Source organism: Ceratosolen solmsi, unplaced genomic scaffold (genome assembly GCF_000503995.2).
Source record: "Ceratosolen solmsi marchali unplaced genomic scaffold, CerSol_1.0 scaffold6, whole genome shotgun sequence".
NCBI classification, from domain to species: domain Eukaryota; kingdom Metazoa; phylum Arthropoda; class Insecta; order Hymenoptera; family Agaonidae; genus Ceratosolen; species Ceratosolen solmsi.
Window position 1 is genome coordinate 13,945,192 of NW_011948414.1, and position 20,221 is coordinate 13,965,412.

Consider the following 20,221-nt stretch of genomic DNA (forward strand, 5'->3'; position numbering starts at 1 on the left):
TTTAATTAAAATATATTCTAGATCTTTAAAAATAAAAGCATCTAATCTATTAATGATATTTTAATTTTATATATTTAAAAATGTTAATGAATTAATTTTTCATTTTTAATGTTTGAAAATATTCAATTATGTAATAAAGTTTATTTGATGTTAATAAAATCAACAGTAATAATATGAACGATTATTCATATTTCAATTAAATTGAAAGTCTTGACTTATAAAAGTGTATAAAAAATAATTATAATAAATTCTAATTTAATCAAGATTTCACTCTAGTAATAAAACTCATTAATCTGAAGATTTTGTTTACAATGTTTATGATACTACTGATATTTTTATATTCATATTTACTTAGATAAATGATTTTTGTATCATTTAAATAATTATACCACTAGCATGATACATCCAATAAGTTAATCGGTTACTCTAAAATTTTATTGTAAATTTAAATAGTAGTTTCACATTTAAATTTTAAACTTTTATTATATTAAAATTAATTAATTATTAATTAATTATTTAGTTTTTAGAATAGTTTTAAAAATAATCATTCATATAAATTACAGTAAATTTTATTACAAGAAATATTAATATTATCAAATTGAAAAGAAATAAAATTTTTTTTTTATTTTTTAATAATCAATGGTAAAATGTGTAATGAATTAAATATTTTGATTTATAATTCCATAATAAGTTACTACTTTTTATTCGTATTTATATAGATTTTAATTTGGAAAAATAACATTCTAATTATCATAAACTAATGATCCAAATGTTTAAAAAGGATATTCTTAATGCTTCTGTTTAAAAGAAATTATGCTTTTCTATAATAATATAATTTAAGCTAGTTTCAGTTATTACAATAATTTAGAGGAGATTTACACGTGAATTACAAGTATTTACAGAAGAACGCCTTTAACACATTTCAAGAGTTGACTTTGTACAAATCTGCAACTATTATTTGGTAGATCATTTAAACTTGGTAACAATTTAAGTTTACATCTATGATTTGTCTTCCTCGCAAAGAAATGTTTAATTTATCATTTATCTTATTTAAGTTCCCCCGAATCCTTGTTAAAGGCGATTCAATTTATTTTCTGTTAAGCTTATATATTTAATAAGTAAATTTATTATACTATCTTCAATAAAACTGAGAAAAATTAATTATTCAATTCTAATTTCAACTTTTCCAAGTAGTTAATTAATAAAAAAATTGTTTAATATAGTATATAATAATTATATAACGTAATTTATGTATTTATATATCTTTGAAAAATGTGACGAATTTATCTGTTGCTAGCGTAAATTTGTTGTATTCACACCTCATATCGTGTATCCCGTACCCTGCTATTGCTTGGTCTAGATGTGCATTACTATTTCTCGTTTTGCACACTTCGCTGTTTTCAACAGATTTTCGAATAAAATCATTACTGAAAAACAGACTTTATGAAAAGAAAAAACTACACTCCCGTAATTTAACGCAATTCCTTTCTACCAAGTTCCAAACTCAACAAATATTACTACAATCATCAAATTATTTAAAAATTTGGAAGATTTTAATGATAATTTTGGTACTAAAACTGTACTTGAAGATATTTGCTATTAGAAAACACATTTTCTTTATACATAAGTACGTCAACATTCAGTTTTATAAATCTGAAAATATAAATGTGTAATCATTTTCAAAATACATAAAAGAATTTAGAGGTGACGCAGTCGGAATTCGAACTGTCAACCATTTTTAATAGAGTTGTCTACTATCATCATTAATTGCAACGGTAAATTCAGTTATACCCATGTTTAAAAAACTAAAAAATCTACAGTTAGCGACAATGAATTACAAAAAACACACTACTTTTTCTTGCACCTTCAATTTGTAACTGCCTTGATAACCAGTTCTTCCTTCAGGGATTACATTTAAATATCTTCCTTTTTTCTCAGCATACATGGAAAGTTTAATTTATACATGTTTTATTTTAGCTTTATTTTTTAATGAATAAAATATATATTTAGAATGATTATGCTACGACTTATTTATTTCCTCCTTATTAAAAAAAACTTTATATTTGTTAATTAGAACTAGCTAGATGAAAAACAAAACAAATTTAATAAATAAGAAATAGAAAATATAGAAAATAAATCTTTAGGGAAATTCAAATTCAATTGTAAATTTGTAGAAAGAAGTTAAGAAACTACTAAAACTAACAAAAAAAGATGAAGGGACAAACTGAATGTAAATAAAAAGAATAGATCGATAGTGTAATAGAAAATTTTCGTTTAATAGAACAAATAAAACTGTTAACTGTTAAAACGTATAATATATCGTAAAATTAATAGATAAAAATAAAAAATTTAATTTTAAATTTTCTTATGCATATTTTTATTTTAAACATATAAAACTATTTTTATGAAAGTATAATTGAAACAATGTTTATTTTAATCTATCCCTAATAAACATTAATTAACAGACAAAATTTTTAATATATTATTAAACATATAAAATTTACATATACGATGCATGGAGAAGGAGATTGTAAAGTTAAAAATAAAGAATACAAAAAATCTTAGAAAAAGAATGGAGAGAATGTAAAAGATAGGAGGAAAATATATGAGCAAATAAAGGACCACGTAAATATCATGGTTTCTTAACGAAAAATTTGTCTTATAAAAAGCAATAGAATTTGTGCAATTAATACTTCACGTCGTTTATGAATCTATTTCTGTAAACAATTTTTAATTTTTATATTCAAATTCACAATTACCCTGTTTTTATTTTATTCAAAATAAATAAATAAATGAAATTTATTTAAAGCATGATAAATGATATGGATAAATCTATAATTTAATTAATTTATATGCGTAAAGTGTTTTTCATGATAAAATGAAAATCAGAATTTTGAAATATCTTCATGGAAAGCATTTTTTCCAAATTTGAATACCTTAAAGTAACTTGAATAAACAAAAGTTTTAAGACTAATTGTTTTATCAATATTAAATACATACTAAAACAATATATAGTTTTAATATGTTTATAAAAATATATTACTTAATTGTATTTAATAAATTTTAACTCTGTATTATAGAATTTACTATGTATTGTAAACGCAAATGGTCTTCATAATTTTTCAAATAAATAAATTTTTTTTAATTATATAATGGTAAAATGCTTATTATAGTTTTAAAAATGTTCAAATGAATTATTATATTAAACTTTAAAAACAATAAATATTTTATCAACGGATATAAATAAAATATATAATAAATTTTTATTTTAAATAAGGTATTTTAATGACTTAATATAACGTATTTTAATATATTTACTAGTTTATTAATAAAAATTAAAGTGTTTATAATTATGGGTATAGTATAATTGAATACAAAATCTAGAGACTTAGAAAAGTTTTGTTAACAGTAATTTTTATTAACAAAACTTGTATTAAATGTAATGAATCCTTATGATACGCAATTTATATATATTCTATTTTTATTATTTCTAAAGCATTCTTAAATATTTTATTTATGTAATTTAATGTGTGTATGTGTGCACGCGCGCGCTTATGTTGCAACCATTTAATTCCATATTAAGTATATATTCATTTTATTTATTATATAAAATATGACGGTAAAACTGTATCTGGAAAAATATTTAAATATTAAATAAAAAATGCACTTTACTTTAATTTCAAATAATATTTTATCCTAATTTAAAACTTTATCAATAGATTTATTTGTATCTAATCAAATTTTGTTGATCTACTTATATATTTACAGCGTTTAAAATAAATTTTCAAAGAAGTTATTTATTTGATTAATTGGATAAAAAGTTTATCAACAATAAGCTATTGGAAATATGTAACGTTACTTGACTGATAAGAACATTGAACCTAAAATAATCGGGAAGGGGAAATAGCCGACAATTATTATGCCTTCTCACATGCTTATGTCTTCACTGCACTTATTTATAAGAGTACAGTTTTAATTATTTGAATGTATAATAATTTCATATAAGTAGAAAACATAGAATGTTTAAAAGAAATTAATAAAAGGATGACAATATAAGTTAATGTAAAAAGTATTTTTATACTGTTGTTTTCAATAAAAAAGAAGTTACAATTTTTTGACGAATTCTTGTTTTCTACTTAAGCTTGGAGAACACAATTATCATACGACGTATAGACGGAAAGGAGATGGTTGTAAGACAGAGGCAGGTGAGGGACACCAATACAAAAATATAATCTGTAGATGCATGCTGAATAATACAGTTTTTGTTTTTTATTTCTTTAAAATTATTAAAACGCTTATATACGAAATTTAAATCAACTTAAATTTATATAAATTAAAAATGCATTTATTATATAAATGAGCATTAGGGACTTTATATTTTTATTTTGTTACTGCTATAAACTACATGGTTTGTTTGTTTTATTAAAATATAATTATTTTACTATTATTATTAAACCACAAAGTTTCCTGTTGTAAATAAATATTGATAAGCTCTATATACTTCCTAATTTATTATTCTACTCTCAAATACACTATAATTATTTATAATTAAGATATAATTTTATACAGATATTTTATTTCTATACTTCAAACTTTCAACGATATGAAAATTTTATTTTATAAAAGGTTCTTTTTCAAAATTTAAAAAATTCAGACGTATAATATAACGGGCGCTAATTTGTAATCGAACTTTTTATTCGAAAATTTTTATTAGCTAGATTAGAATATTATATACATAGATGCTGTTTAGTAATTTTATTTTTAATTATATCATATAATTAGATAAAATTGTTAAAACAAAAATATGAATAATTTTTAAAATAATTTACATTTAAAAAAGAACTTTTTAATTAAAAATTAAAATTTTTTTATAAGCATGAATGATAAAAATATATATAATATATAAATAGTAATAAATTAAGTAACTTGAAAATTATTTCATTAAAATTTCTATTTTTATATACATTTCACAATTTTCAGATAAATAAAAATGAAGGAGTAAAAGATGATACAACTAGAAATATACAAAATTTTGTTACTGAACAACCAATGGGAATATTAAAAAAACAACGTTGGTGTAAAAGAAAATATTTAAGGATTATTATTGTACTATGTTTATTATTTTTAATATATATTGGTCTTGCTAATAATACTAAAACTTTTCAAATAAGCAGTAAAGCAATTGATAACTTGGCTATTCATTTTAATCTGCATAAACCATTTTATGTTATTATTATTGATGCTGGTTCAACAGCAAGTCGAGTAGTTGCTTTTACTTTTCATATGTCTATTGTAAATGGCCAACTTATTTTAGACGATGAATTATTTTTTGAAACAAAACCTGGATTAAGTTCTTTTGTTAAAAAACCTAATCAAATAGAAAAATCTTTAAACATTTTATTACAAAAAGCTAAATTAAAGATTCCACAACAAGAATGGTCTCGTACACCATTATATTTAAGAGCTACAGCTGGTTTAAGACTTCTTTCAAATGATGAGTCACAAAAAATATTAGAAGAATGCAAAAAAGTATTAAATATGTCAGGTTTTTATACATCGGATGATTCTGTAGCTATTATGGAAGGATCTGATGAAGGAATTTTTTCTTGGTTCACTGTAAATTTTCTACTTGAACGCTTTTCAAAAACTAGTAATAATATTGATCATGCAACAAATACCATTTCTACATTTGATCTTGGTGGTGGTTCAACTCAAATAACTTTTGCTTTAACACCAAATGTGATTGAAAAAAAAGCAAAAGAATTAGCAATATACAAAGAAAAGATATTTCACATAAATGCTTTTGATAGAAACATGAGTATATTCACTGAAAGCTTTTTGGGCATGGGACTAATGGCAGCTAGAAAAGAAATTCTTATGCATCCTGATAATCATAAAAATCAAACAAAAAAAATTAATATAGCTTCACCGAATTTGGAAGTTATTGAAATATATGCTGAATGTATAAATCCTATTATATCTGGTGTAGAATGGACTTATGATAGAAAAAAGTACATAGTAAAAGGTCCAATAAATGGTATGCATAAAATTATTAAAACACAAAATTTTGCTGGTACTGATGAAGTTAGACCTATTGTTAGGTTTTCTACTTGTCTTGATATAATAAAAAAAGTCATTAATGCAAATATTCCACATGATCTTTCTGAATTTTTAGAACATGACATTTATGCATTTTCATATTACTTTGATAGAGCTACAGAAGTAAGTTTATAATATATATAAAAATATTAAACATTTTATTATAAATTTATTATACATGAGATATTTTGTACAGGCTGGCCTAATAGATCCCTTTAAAGGAGGAATAATTAGCATTGAATCAATTTATAAAACTGCTCGTGAAACTTGTGAATATCCTAATACAGAACAACCATTCATGTGTTTAGATTTATCATTTATTTATGTTTTACTTCATGAAGGTTTTGGCCTTGATAAAAAATCAAACATATTTGTAAGTGTCAAACATTTTTTAAGATTAATATTTATTTTATAATATAAATATTTATATTTATAGATGCAAAAAAAAATTAATGGTCATGAACTAAGTTGGGCTCTAGGTGCAGCATTTAATATTTTACAAAAAGACATGAAATACTTAAGTCAATAAAAAATTCAAGTTCAAAAGCAATAAATGGTATAGATACATATATATAGTATTGTATATAAGATATATAACATATTATTTGAAAATAAATATATTTTACAAATTTGCAAAATTTTCTTGAAATTAAATAAAATTTAGCTTTGTAATATAAATTATAGAATATTTATATCTATATTTCAATCACACATAAACTATATTAAATAAATTTTATATCAATGGAATTTTGTTCAATTAAATTGGAATATTTAGATATATAAATATCAGTTTACTGTCATTTAAAGAGCATGTGATGTTTTTAAAACTTGACCAAAAGAAAATTAAGTGCATTAGTTCTTACAAATGCAGAATAATAGCAGTAGATAGCTAAAAAAAAAAGAAAAATTTGAATTTCATATAATTTCTATAAAATATTCTCATTGATTCATTGATTTAACATAATTTGCTTATTGATTAATTAATTATATTGGAATCGGTATTTTAAACATATTTTGTATAATTTGTTGATTAAAATTATACAAACATCTTTTACAAATATATTGATTAACATACGATATTTATTTATATGTTTTTTTACGTAAATTATAAATATTTCTACATAACTAAATCTTGTAATGACCTTTTATATTGTTATCAATATAAATGAATTTTTTCTTGGAAAATAATATGGCGTTAGTATATTTACTACTTTAAACCACGTTTATTACCTAATGTGTCACTATAGCTAACATTATATATTGCCTACGTCATTGAGAATCAATAAGCTTATACCTCGATTATACAATACTTAATTTTCACTATTTACACTACCTGAGGTTAATAGTGTTAATATAAAATAAAAATAAGAACTATAGACAATTGAAGATGCCAGAAGATATAAATGGTACGGATTTTTAAAGCATGCGCAGTTGAAGCTTTAGCTTATTTGTTAAACAAATGCACCTAATTTTAATTTTACGCTTATAGAGCGATCAAACAAGTACTAATAATAGTAAAATAATACATTATTTCAAGAATAAATTATTTTACTTATTTTTAAATATATTAAAATAAACTCTATAATATATAATTCATATAATAACTAACTAAAATAATTTACATGATATTTTAAATTTTATTTTTGAATTAATATTTTAATATTTTTTTGTAAAATTAAGTCGTATTGTTATTATATAATTTTATGCAAGGATACTAAAATAAAAGAAAGGATTTTTAAGTTTTAGTGGATATTACATTTGAAAGATGGATATTGGTGAAAGGTGAATATTACATTTGAAAAGGTTTAGATCGAAATTAGTTAGTTCATGTGGAATGTACTTTCCAAATCTAAGACATACTAAACAACTGTTAATAAATTTTATTAATGATATTAAATAATTAATGATTCTGCCTATTTTACGATGTTATAAGAGCAGTCTAATTATTTATTTAAATTTAAAAATATTGAAATATTTTTATTTATAATTCATATATTAATCATGAAAAACATTCATTATATAATTTTTTTATCTATTCCTTTAATTCTCTTCTACATTTATTGATTGTGTTTATTTAATTGTCAATCTTTGCACACTACATACATCATTAAATTAAATAAATGTTTTATATTTATTTCATATAATTAATGAAAAACTAATTTTTAATACAATTAAATAAATAGAAAGTATAGAAAACTGGCAATAGAAGATTTATCTTAATAATATGGATTTGAAAAGTAAGAAAATAAAATCTCTATAAATAAAATAGAAAATAACGAATATGGGACATAATAGAATATTTTAATTCAATGTTATAAAAATTAACTTCATTTTATTACTGAAAAAATACTAAAGAAATAAAAAACTAATGAACGTAAAACCTAAATTAAAATAAAATAATAAAATTGTACATAAAAATCAACAAATATATTCTTACTTTTCTTATAGCTTTTCCGTTATAAAAATTGTTCCCTCTTTCCAACTTTAAACACTTTTAAGGTACCGAAGGCTTATACATTAGAACTTATACCTTCGCTATAAAAAGTCTTGGAATGATGCCTTACAGTATTATTCGGTTTTCAAAAGTATCATTCTCGATATGGTTTCGTATCTCCTTTTCTTTATGCATATATCCTTTTAGCAGCCTTCATAACAGCATTCGTTTTTTAACAATTTCTTAACAATTATTTAATACAAATTGACACAAAATCATCAACCAATAGAAATAGAGTGCTCATAAATGAAAATAAGTTAAGCTTGATTTTTCTAGAGAAAACGTACGTACTCTTTTTTTAGCGTAATCCATCACTTTATTATTAGGAATAACTGAGAATTAAAACGTTATATACGACATAAAATGGAATAATAATGTTAAATCTATTAAGTTGGTAATTGTAATCATTAATCGAAAAGACTGGCAGATGAACAAATTCACCGCTGAAAAAGAACTATAATTGTTCAATACAAAATGGAAAGCATGTTAGAAAATTTCAATATCTCGTCATATGGTTCCATGTAACGTCGTATATAAGTTCAGAAGTATTCAACATAGATAAGTGTGCCTTCGTAGCTCTAGAATGTTATATTTTTTACTAAATAAGGAAATCGATCTATTATTTTCACGAATACTCACATATATTCAAACAAATTGGAAAATATCTTGAAATTTGCTAAGCTCAGTGTTGTGGTACTCAGATTTTTTATAACGAGGTATTTATAGGTACCGAAATATTTTTAGAAACAACCAATAATAAATTTGTTTAAACGGAAGTGTGTTTTTTTCTTAAACTAGTAAAATTATTTTATTATGACTTTTTTCTACAATCTAATATTGCCAATAAATGATATTAATATATACACATTGTTATCGAAACTCAGTTACACGTTTCATTTTCATTTTTAAGTTATTATCAAAATCAAGAAATGGTAAAACACGAATGACATAACTATGTAATGTATTAGTTATAAGTAATTTTTTAATATAAATATTAATAAATTACTAAATTTATCGTTTCTAGCAATATTTTTAATAAAATCAATATTTTAATATTAGTTAAAGTGTTTAATAACTTGATTAAATCATTTATTAGCTTAATATTACAACTAAGTTTAATTATGTTCCCATATATCCAATTAATTATTTATGTATACATTAATATTTATTTATAAAATATTTATCATTCTTTAATGGTAAATATTTCACGTATTAAATTTATAAGATTACTCAAATAAGTTAATAAAAAATATTTTACTAATATTAATTATTTTAATTATGCATAACTGAATCTGAAATTAAATAATTGAAAAGAATGAATTTTTAAAATTATTATGAAAACATTTTCGAAAATATAATGTACAGCTACGCCATCTATTTATTTTAATTAAAACTAAATTAAAAATAATTGCTCGTACGGTCACAGAAATAATTTTTTCAGACGTATAGATAGTATTTACCTATAAAAGATAAAGTAGTGTTCAATTCTAAAAAAGCTTAGTGAATTATTAGAAGAAAAAATATAATTTACTGCTCTTTTCTATTATTTTTTTTTCTTATATTTTTAATAATGTATTAACATGAATTTTTAAGCAACTGTTATATTCACTTTAAATTTGAAACTATAGCAATTATATGATAATGAATGAGACGAGTACAATATGCTGTCGCGTATACATATATGCATATATATATTTATGAAAATAATATGTAAATACACACATGCTTAAACTGAAGTATTTTACAGACTATATCATAAAACAGATTAATAGGCTATTTTAGCTTTATTGGCGTTTCATCTCTATTCTTTTCTTTAATTGAGAGCATAAATCAATGTACTAATCTATATTTCATCATTTCGCTATTTGCTTCAATTTTCATCGGTTTGTACATTAAATTAACATTATTTTATTTTAAATGAAAAATTGAAGGAATTATGTGAAAACAGAAATTTTTTCATAATGTTAATTATACTTTTCTGTTTTGTTCAAAGTACATGAGTGTCAACAAATAGTCATAGGCCAACTGACAAACAAAAGGAGAAAACAATAAAATAGATTGTACAAATTGAAATAAGAAATGTACTACAATAGAGTTTAGCATTTGAAAAATAATACTGATTTAATATATCGATATTCATACAAATAAATGATTTGTACCACCAGGTATTTGCCACTGGCCTTTTTCGTTTTAAATGCTCACCATCCAAAGGTCCATTTGCAAGCTCAGCACCAACTTAAAGTAGGCTTGATCTGTTTTCTTATTTTCTTTTATTAAATTGTTTGATAGTTTTGATAATTTACAGATTATTTACAGATTCTTGCTAAAACATTTTTATTACCAAAAGTTTTGCTTGAAAATTGCTATAAATATTTTTATACTGATAAAGTCGACTATAAATCGATTAAAATTGCAAATATAGCTTCAATGACTAATAAAAATATCAGTTGTGTATTTAAAAAGTATCACTGTTACCCGAATATCACTGTTAATACAAATTATAAAAGAAAACAGTCAACTACAAAAAAAATATATAAAGAAATTAGGAAGTGGTCAAAAGTTGGAAAAGGTAAAAATAATGTGTATAATTTTGCAAGTAATTGAATTATGTGCAAATTGTATCATATAATGAAGTAAAATACATTTTTTATTGATATTGAAATAAATTAATACAAATAAAATTAATTTTTGAAATATTTTTAATTGATTATAATAAAATTATAATAAAAGGAATATCATTAATAATTATTTGTTAAATAAACAAACCAAAATTTTGTTAAAAATCCATATTTAATGTATAAATTAATAATAGAAATTAATAATATTCATATTCTATTAACAAATTGTAAAATAGTAGAATGTCATTTTTATATCTCATTACAGAACAAATAACTATAAATCCCAATGAGTTATTTGTATTTAAACTACTTTCTTTTAATATATTAGCACAAGATTTGTTAGAAACTCATGCATATTTATATAGATATCACAATAAACAAGCACTATCTTGGCAAAAAAGGAAACGACTTTTAGTGCAAGAAATATTAGAGTCACAAGCTCATGTATGCAAACATTTTTTAAAATATGTACAATTACAATTATGTAGAATTATGTACAAATTTATACATATTCTATATAATATGCATATATTTTGCAGGTGGTTTGTCTTCAAGAAATGCAAGAAGACCATTTAGTAGATTTTTTAATACCATTTCAAAAAGCAGGATTTACTTATTTATATAAAAAACGTACTAATAACAAGAAAGATGGTTTGCTGCTCATGTATAAGGATGACATATTTAATTTACTGGAATTTTCTAAAGTTGAATTATATCAAACTGATATTGAGTTATTAAGTAGAGATAATGTAGGTTTAATCGCTAAATTTTCTTTAAAAGGGAGTCCAAATACTAAATTTGTAATTGCTACCACACATTTACTTTATAATCCTAAACGTAATGATATTAGATTAGGTCAAGTGCAACTTTTATTTGCAGAAATTGAACGAATATCTTTTGTTGAGAATACTCCGTGAGTATATTTTGATCATATTTATCAGTCATTGGGAATTATGGTTAAATAATAATTGAACAGAACAGGTCCACGGTATCTGCCAATTGTGATATCAGGTGACTTCAATTTTGAACCATATAGTGGAGTTTACAAATTTATTACTGAAGGTTCAATAGAGTTTATTGGAAAAGGCAGAAATTTAGAACAATGTGATTTTCATTATTTAACAAATTCTTTGATTCCTCCTCATTTATATGTTACTGATGAATGTCAACATTTCAATGTACTAACACAAAGGTTATCTGGTAAAGGAAGTGGTAGAGTTATGGTAAGAAATTTGTAATATAATTTTTAAAATGAAATATATAACGTTTTTTTTATTAATTTTTTATAAATACTTTCTTGAAATTATAAGAATAAAAATATTTTTTAATTTGAAGATTATAATTATTTTAAAAAATATATTTATCTTTTTAACTTCATCATTTTCATTTGAACATTTTGAAACTTAAAATAATAATTTGTAATAATTACAGTTAAGAAATACAGAGAATAAAGATATAATCTATAATGATAAAAATTCATCACAAAAGTCACAAATAAATAATTTAGTTGATTCAACATCTACTACGTACCAAAAAATAGAAATTGTCGATGGTCATTATGTTACATTTTCATCGGGTCTTTTAACCCATCCATTTAAATTACACAGTGTATATGAGCATTTAAATTCAAAAGGAAAACATGAAGTAACAACATTTCAAAACGGATGGATAACTGTCGATTATATATTTTATAGTAATATGAAACCTTTAAAAAAATTTGGATTACCAACAGCAGAAGAATGCATAAAATTCCATCGAATACCAAATTCAATTGTGGGAAGTGATCATTTATGTCTAGGAGTTACTTTTCAAATAAATAAGAGATAAAATTATATTATTCTTTGGTTCACTACTGTATATATAAATTAAACTGTAAGAGAAAAATCTTATTATATAAATTTTATTAAAACCAACAATAAAAAATTTTTTTTCTATGATATTAAAAAAATATACATAAAATTTATTAATTAATTAAATTTAATATTTACTTATATGAATATATATTTAAAATAATGTATTTAATGGTAATTTCTTAATCTGAGCAAGTCCTATATCCAGATTAGAATTCTCATCATCTAAGATACATGTATCTTTAAGGAGTTGTTCTTTTGGACGAGATTTACAATTATATTGATAACAATTTTTGCTATATTTCTGAAATGTCAATAATAAACTATTATCACCACCATCAGGTCCAACAATAAAATCACATTTATATTTAGACTGTTTTTTTTTTTCTTTCATACAACATTTTAAAAACCTATGATCTAATGTAAAATAATTATTAATATTAACAAAATTATGAATTCCAGCTTCTTCTCTTAAAATACCTGTGATAAACAGATCATCTATCCAAAAATATTTTGAATAATATTTACTTTGATAGATTAACTTTAATGCTGTGAACATATCAACAATATAAAACCATCCAGAAATAAATGTTGGGTAGACATTCCCTGAGAACTCTTCATTACTGACATACCATTTACTGGATTTATTTCTTATTGGAGACATATTTTCTAAAATATATCCCATTAACAATTGTTTAGTTTTATTTGAGTTTGATTTATTTTGTAAAAGTATTTTTGTTTCATATAAATTAATAATAATATCATCATCCATTTTCATAATATAAGAATAATTATTACCACATGTATCTACAGCCCATTTAAGTCCCATTAAATGTTTATAAGTTAAATTTTTATATGCTTCAATAAAATTACCCTGTACAATATCTTGAAAACTTTCAGCTTCCTTCTCAATTGCAATCTGTGTTATTCCAGTTTTTCTTTGCAATTTTTTATCTAATACACCAAGTAAAAAAATCCGTTTTATTCCTAATAATTTTAATTCATTTACTCTGTAAGCCTGTCTTAAAATCCTTCTTTTATAAATGTTACCAGCAAAAGAGGTAATTATCCAAACAATTTTCATGTTTTTACTGTTATTTTCCAAATCTTGAATTGAATAATTGCACTTTGTATTAATAACATATTGAAAAGTTTGATTCGAAATATTTTTCATATTATTCAACTTTATTTTTCCATAATTGATATTTGTTAACTTATTAACATTCTTAATTGTGAAAGAATGTATTTTTTTGTTATTACTACTTAAATCGGTGATAATAATAATTATTATCAAGATCACACATGTCAGTAACATAGTACTTGACATGCACTTTATTGACATAATCATTATAAATAAGTTTAACCTCATACACACAATATTTGCCTTTAATACGAAAAATTTTTTTTTTATTTTGAAGGAAATGCATTTAAATTGGATTTTAGAATGTGGTTATAAATGTACAAAATAAAGGTATTTCTAAGCAAATGTAATAAAAACATAAAGAAATAAAGATCTTTTACTAAGGAAAACACACCTCTAGCGCCAACTGTATTTTTTAAATTGAAGTCAGTTGGAAACGGAGCAGATCGAGTTATTCAACAAATTCACAATTTATTAATTATTACTTGCAATTATACTTTAATTTCTGGAATCACACATGAACTAATAGTAATTTTTATTACAACAGTAAAAAATAAAATAAAATATTATTAAAACAAATTAATTAATTGTTTGGAATACGTATTCATACCTCATTTTTTGTGCCGGCTACAGGAATTTAATTTTGATCTTTAATTTAATTATTCTTTAATTAAAAAATGAGTGTCTCTCGCACATGCGTTCTAAAGCTGTATATATAAATGATAAAATTAATGCTTTCTCAATTTGTGATTTATAATTGTGTTCGTAAATATACCATATTGCATGATTTATCCATATTTTACGAAGAAGTTTGAAAATGCAAGAAATTTATGAAAATCTGCGCAGAGCAATTGAGCACGGACGTACAGATATTGTAATGTCTATTTTGGATGCATGTAAGTTATTTCATTTATTTATAAAAAAACATCTTGTTATTTATAATTATATAAACTTCCCATCATAATTTGACATCCATATTAATTCATTATATGCACATGTAACTCGGTTTAAATCGCAAAACATTTATTATCATTCACAGTACATACAAAGCGAGAAATAAAAAATTTTTAAATCGTTTTAAATAAAAAAATTATTCATTCTTTAAAAATATTTTATAATTAAAAGAGTTTTTATTTAAATATTAAATAATATTTTACTTTTTCATTTAACAAAATTACAATTTTCAATTAATTATTAAATTTATTTATATAAATATATGATTTAACCTATTTAATTACAGTTAAAATTTTACTAAAATTAAATTAGTTTATCCCACAACTAATTGATATAGATCAAATAAATAGACGATGATATAGAATTAGATTTTAAATTAGTATATTAAAAAATATGAAAAGATTTATTATATTATATTTTATATTTCTTTGTTATTTGCAATCAAATTTGTAAACAAAATTCTGTCATTCGATCAGTTATTCTATCCTGTATTTTTATTATCTTTATTAGGTTAGGTTATAATTTGGTATACTAACCGGTACAAGACTTTATTAGCAATATAAAATTCATAATACCATTTAATTATTAATATACTATAAAATTTTTTTTGAGTAAATTGTGCATAAAAAATGTTATTTGAATAAATTTTTAATTTCATTTATAAACATTTCTCTAAAATATAATAATACTTGTGTTATATTATTTATTAATATATATATATATATATATATATAAGAAATTTTTTTTATAGATAAAATTGCAAAAAAATATTATTAATTGAATATTTTATTAATTATAACGTTAATTACTTATATCAAGTTTATTTTGTAGGTGATGAAAATGAGATTAGTAATGGAATTACAAAAGATAAAATTTTAAATGGACCAATATTTGAAGAAGGTACTCCACTATTATATGCTTCTATAGTAAGTTGAACTTTCAAAATTAGTTGTAAGTTTATAAATGTAATGATTAATGTAGGTTTATAAAAATAATTAAACAATATACACGTTTATAGCATAATCAAGTTGATTTAGTAAGAACATTATTGAATTGTGGAGCTGATCCAGCTGTTACAAATATGCAAGGTCTTAATGCATTAGAAGTATCTATAAATGATAAAATTAGACAAATTTATATTGAAGAACTTTTAAGAGCTACAGCAGCATCTGAGTAAGAAAATTAATAATTCATAATTCAATATAATTATTAAATAAAAATTTGAACAATAAAAATTAAAATTATTATTCAGAATATCAAGAGTACAACAACTACTATCTGTTGGTATAAATGTGAATTCCTGGGATTCAAAAGTTAGTAGAAACACTCCTTTACACTGGGCTGCTTGCTATAGTAATAAAGACATGGTACAATATTTAATAGGTATTGTAGCTAATAGAAATATAAAAATACTCTGATTATTATTTTATTTATTATATGTAAAATTTTAATATATAAATTTATTTGCTTCATTATTACTTTTAGATAAAGGTGCAGATATAAATATGGAAAATGGTTGTGGCACGACACCATTACATGAAGCAGTAAATCGTGGTGAAATCGAAATATGTCAAATATTATTAAAAAGTGGTTCAAATCCTTTTATTCGTGCAATTAAAGGGTAATTGAAATAATAATTTATAATATATTCTAATCAGTAATATAAAATTTAAATTATAAAATAAATATTTTTTGTATCAGAACATTTTCTGGAAAATCAGCATATGATATTGCAAAAAATAACAGCTCAATCGAATGCTTAATAGAAAAATATCTGGTAGAAATGCCATTGAAAGATAAAGAAAATGTGCATAATTGTTTAGAACTTGTAGAAGATACAAATTTCTCTCAAAAAAATATTTTAGTTGATATACATCAACCTCTTACTGTTGATTCTATAAAATCTTTAGAAAATAGTTTAGAAGTTTCAGCATCTGCGGGTGATTCAAGAGAATCGGGTAGTGATAGTCCATTACGAATACAACGTTCTATTGCAAATACTGGATTATATGAGATGATTTGGCCTGAACCAAAGTATATTATTGAGCTTGGACATATTTCACCTCCATTTATTGTTGAAAAAGAGCTTTTAATTTCTATTATACAAGTAAGCACAACCTAATTTTAAATAATATTTATATATTAAACAATAGTTTGTATCTTTTCTTTTTATAAATTTCCTATTATTTATAAAACATCAATGTTATATAAATTTTAATATTTAATTTATTTAAAAATTGAAGGGTAGTGAATCTATACATAAAATATTAGATGTTTGGGAAATTAGTCGAACTCATTTATTAGAATTAGGCTGTGACGTAAAAATTGGAGAAGTGCAACCACAATCTGGAAGGATTTCATATGATAAAAGAATTGAATGCATAGTTAACCCAAAGTTATTTAATGTCACAACAGGTTATCAATTACATATTACACAAAATTCAATTAAAGTTAGTGCTGGTAGTCTGGCAGGTTTACATTATGCAGTTTGTACCTTTGTACAAATATTACGATTATGTAAAAATCGGTCTAATAATACAGAAATTTGTGAAATTGAAGCAGTATTAATCAAAGACGAACCAAGATTTGGTCATAGAGGTATACTATTGGACATTTCTTTAAGAGGTCGTACACCTACACTAGAGTACTTATTACATGCCATTGATGTTTGGTGTTCCTTCAAATTATCTCATTTACACCTTTATTTTCGATTAACGCCAAGTTGTGATTGGCAATTTTGTTATTCAAAATCAGAAATGGTAACTCTTGATAGATATTGCAGGTAAAATGAAATTTATACTCTAATTACTCTAATAAATTTTAAAAAATTATATATGCAATTTAAAGTAAATAAATAAATTTTATAATTTAGAGATCGATACTTAGAATTAGTACCAGCATTAGATGTAGATTCTAACGTGAGTCTTCAACATTTATCACAAATGTGGCCACTTTTTCAAGAATTACTAACTACATTTCCAAATGTAAATTATGTACATATAGGTCCTAGATTAGCTAGTATATTAGTACAACCAAGTAATTTTGATTGCTCTTTATCAATAGATGAAACTATAGAAAGAGATATGTCTGAAGTACTCGAACCTTATTCTAATCTTCAACAACTTTGGCATATTTTGAATTTAAATTTTGATACAACAGTCTTACTGTGTTCTAATGGTTTACATAGTAAATTAGAATTTCGTAGCATACCTAATAATATTATACTTGTGGAGTATGGCTTTCAGGTAAAGTAAAAATAGTGTATACATAATTTTTTCACAATTATTTTCGTAAGATAATAAATTTATTATTAATTAGTAATAATCATTTTTAATATATTCATATTTTTAGGCAGATTACGAATTTTCCAATTGGACAGAAGCTTTTAGAGTTGCAGGTGCAAATATTTTACCTAGCTCAGGAACTGCAAGTTATAATAGTTTAGCTGGTTGTCCAGCTTCAACTTATGCTAATACAAAAAATGCCATCAAAACTGCTCAAGAGCAAGACTCTATTGGAATTGTAGTTGCCCATTGGTCTGGTAGTCATTATTTAACATCTCACACATTTGCTTGGGTTGGTTATATTATAGCTGCTGGTTTATCCTGGAATCCAAGTACAGATATTGATTTAGAGCCTTCAATTGATTTTTATGATACTCGTGAATCAATTGGTAATAACAGTAAAAAGTAAATATATAATTGATTATTCATAATTATTAAGAAGACAATTTTAATCAAATTTGTATGAAATTATAGATCTATAGCTAGAATATTAGATACATATGTATTCCGAGATTTGGAATACAAAATTGGCAGTGCAATTCTTGAACTTGGACGAGTTGATACTTTAGTTTTAACAGTAAGTAAAAATCAAGACATTAACGATCTTCAACAAATACCTGATAATCGTGGTTCAACTTTGTATAGATTGTTAACAGACCCAGATAATGTTAATCTCGAATATTTACCTATTGATTTATTCATGGTACAATTTTATTATTTTTATAAAATTTCTACATTAAAATATTAAATATTTGAAAATTATAACAAAATCTATTTTTTAGAGAGCAACTAAACAAATTAAACGAGTATCTCATGCTTTGTATGAAGCTAATCCAACATCAAAATTTGCTTTCATGGAAATTCAAGAATTACAGTTAGCTGCAGATTTGATTTTAACAGCATGTAAAATAGGCAAAACTTTAATTGGTGTTGGTATTAATCCAAATAGTAACATGGGATTAGCTGTTATAAATTTAGGTGTAAATAATTTACCTCCAACTTTTAGAACTGACATAGCTAATAAAATGTTAGCTCATATTGAACGATATAAAGGTGTGTGGTTACAAAGACATTTGCCACAAGGACTTCAAACTTCCTTATTAATTTTGACCAGTGCTTTACATAGATTTGTGCCTGAATCTTAAATTTTATAAGATCATTATGATTTTTATAATAAAAATAGTTAATTTAATTATATTCGATATATTATACTATACTAAACTTTCCTTGTTGCTAAATTTTATACTGAAAGCGTGAAATGCTTATTTAAAATGTTTTAATCAAAATGTTATAATTTGTAAATTTTTATATAAAGATTTACTTGCAAGTAATACATTTTGTACTAAATTATAATTATGTATATATTGTTATGGGGTTTTCTCATTTAAATTTCCTTGTGTTTTTAATTTTTATTTCTATGTATTATATTATGCATTTCGCAAATTGTGAATAAATATCAGTGTAATCAACGATGTAAATTTCAAATTTTTGGGCAAATATTAATACAACTTTTGTACCAGCTGATATCCACTTCCTTCTCTAATGTACAGAAGTACAATTTTTTTTTCAACTTTAATTATAAAAATTAAATTATTCATTGTTATATGTATACAATGATTGTGTTCTATAAATATTATTAATAGTTTTATAATTTATAATTTCAGTATGGAATAGTAAAATCTGTTACTATATATAGAGAATATATAAATAGTATATATGCAAAAAGTATATATATAATAAAAATTATTTTTTAAATATTTGAGCTTTAATTTTACAATATT

At 22.7% G+C, this 20,221-nt stretch overlaps 4 protein-coding genes across 6 annotated transcripts; 3 read left to right on the forward strand and 1 right to left on the reverse strand.

The window, feature by feature from the left end:
* Positions 1-4,051: 4,051 nt before the first annotated feature.
* On the forward strand, positions 4,052-6,646 carry NTPase (ectonucleoside triphosphate diphosphohydrolase NTPase). Its single transcript, XM_011507132.1, has 4 exons — positions 4,052-4,205; positions 4,981-6,222; positions 6,296-6,472; positions 6,536-6,646. Exons 1-4 carry the CDS (start codon positions 4,185-4,187, stop codon positions 6,626-6,628), a joined length of 1,533 nt encoding a protein of 510 aa, XP_011505434.1. The 5' UTR covers positions 4,052-4,184; the 3' UTR covers positions 6,629-6,646.
* A 4,374-nt stretch (positions 6,647-11,020) lies between these two features.
* On the forward strand, positions 11,021-13,069 carry angel (protein). The gene is made up of 5 exons (XM_011507484.1): positions 11,021-11,162; positions 11,477-11,655; positions 11,751-12,124; positions 12,188-12,434; positions 12,643-13,069. Exons 1-5 carry the CDS (start codon positions 11,021-11,023, stop codon positions 13,036-13,038), a joined length of 1,338 nt encoding a protein of 445 aa, XP_011505786.1. The 3' UTR covers positions 13,039-13,069.
* A 146-nt stretch (positions 13,070-13,215) lies between these two features.
* Positions 13,216-14,817, reverse strand: LOC105368473 (beta-1,3-galactosyltransferase 5). Its single transcript, XM_011507485.1, has 2 exons — positions 14,813-14,817; positions 13,216-14,191 (listed from the first exon to the last, which is right to left on the reverse strand). Exons 1-2 carry the CDS (start codon positions 14,815-14,817, stop codon positions 13,216-13,218), a joined length of 981 nt encoding a protein of 326 aa, XP_011505787.1.
* Positions 14,818-14,913: 96 nt separating this feature from the next.
* LOC105368183 (uncharacterized) lies at positions 14,914-19,690 on the forward strand. 3 transcript variants are annotated; one of them, XM_011507138.1, is made up of 12 exons: positions 14,914-15,098; positions 15,988-16,082; positions 16,175-16,329; positions 16,409-16,539; positions 16,642-16,777; positions 16,858-17,263; positions 17,400-17,938; positions 18,029-18,401; positions 18,508-18,845; positions 18,915-19,017; positions 19,086-19,143; positions 19,223-19,301. In XM_011507138.1, the coding sequence occupies exons 1-11, from the start codon at positions 15,020-15,022 to the stop codon at positions 19,104-19,106; spliced, it is 2,376 nt and encodes a 791-aa protein (XP_011505440.1). In that variant the 5' UTR covers positions 14,914-15,019; the 3' UTR covers positions 19,107-19,143; positions 19,223-19,301. The 3 variants fall into 3 exon arrangements, with proteins under 3 accessions (XP_011505440.1, XP_011505439.1, XP_011505438.1); XM_011507137.1 differs by lacking the exon at positions 19,086-19,143 and having other exon boundaries at positions 14,915-15,098; positions 19,223-19,690; XM_011507136.1 differs by having other exon boundaries at positions 14,917-15,098; positions 18,915-19,143; positions 19,223-19,690.
* The last annotated feature ends 531 nt before the right edge of the window (positions 19,691-20,221 follow it).

Bases quoted from the DNA above. Each gene is read 5' to 3' on its own strand.
- NTPase (XM_011507132.1), top strand. From the start codon at position 4,185: ATGGTTGTAAGACAGAGGCAG. The intron at 4,206-4,980 runs GTGAGGGACACC...CACAATTTTCAG, and splicing joins TGGTTGTAAGACAGAGGCAG to ATAAATAAAAATGAAGGAGT. The intron at 6,473-6,535 runs GTAAGTGTCAAA...TTATATTTATAG, and splicing joins ATAAAAAATCAAACATATTT to ATGCAAAAAAAAATTAATGG.
- angel (XM_011507484.1), top strand. From the start codon at position 11,021: ATGACTAATAAAAATATCAGTTGTGTATTTAAAAAGTATCACTGTTAC. The intron at 11,656-11,750 runs GTATGCAAACAT...TATATTTTGCAG, and splicing joins TATTAGAGTCACAAGCTCAT to GTGGTTTGTCTTCAAGAAAT. The intron at 12,435-12,642 runs GTAAGAAATTTG...TAATAATTACAG, and splicing joins AAGGAAGTGGTAGAGTTATG to TTAAGAAATACAGAGAATAA.
- LOC105368183 (XM_011507136.1), top strand. From the start codon at position 15,020: ATGCAAGAAATTTATGAAAATCTGCGCAGAGCAATTGAGCACGGACGT. The intron at 16,330-16,408 runs GTAAGAAAATTA...ATTATTATTCAG, and splicing joins AGAGCTACAGCAGCATCTGA to AATATCAAGAGTACAACAAC. The intron at 17,939-18,028 runs GTAAAATGAAAT...TTTATAATTTAG, and splicing joins ACTCTTGATAGATATTGCAG to AGATCGATACTTAGAATTAG.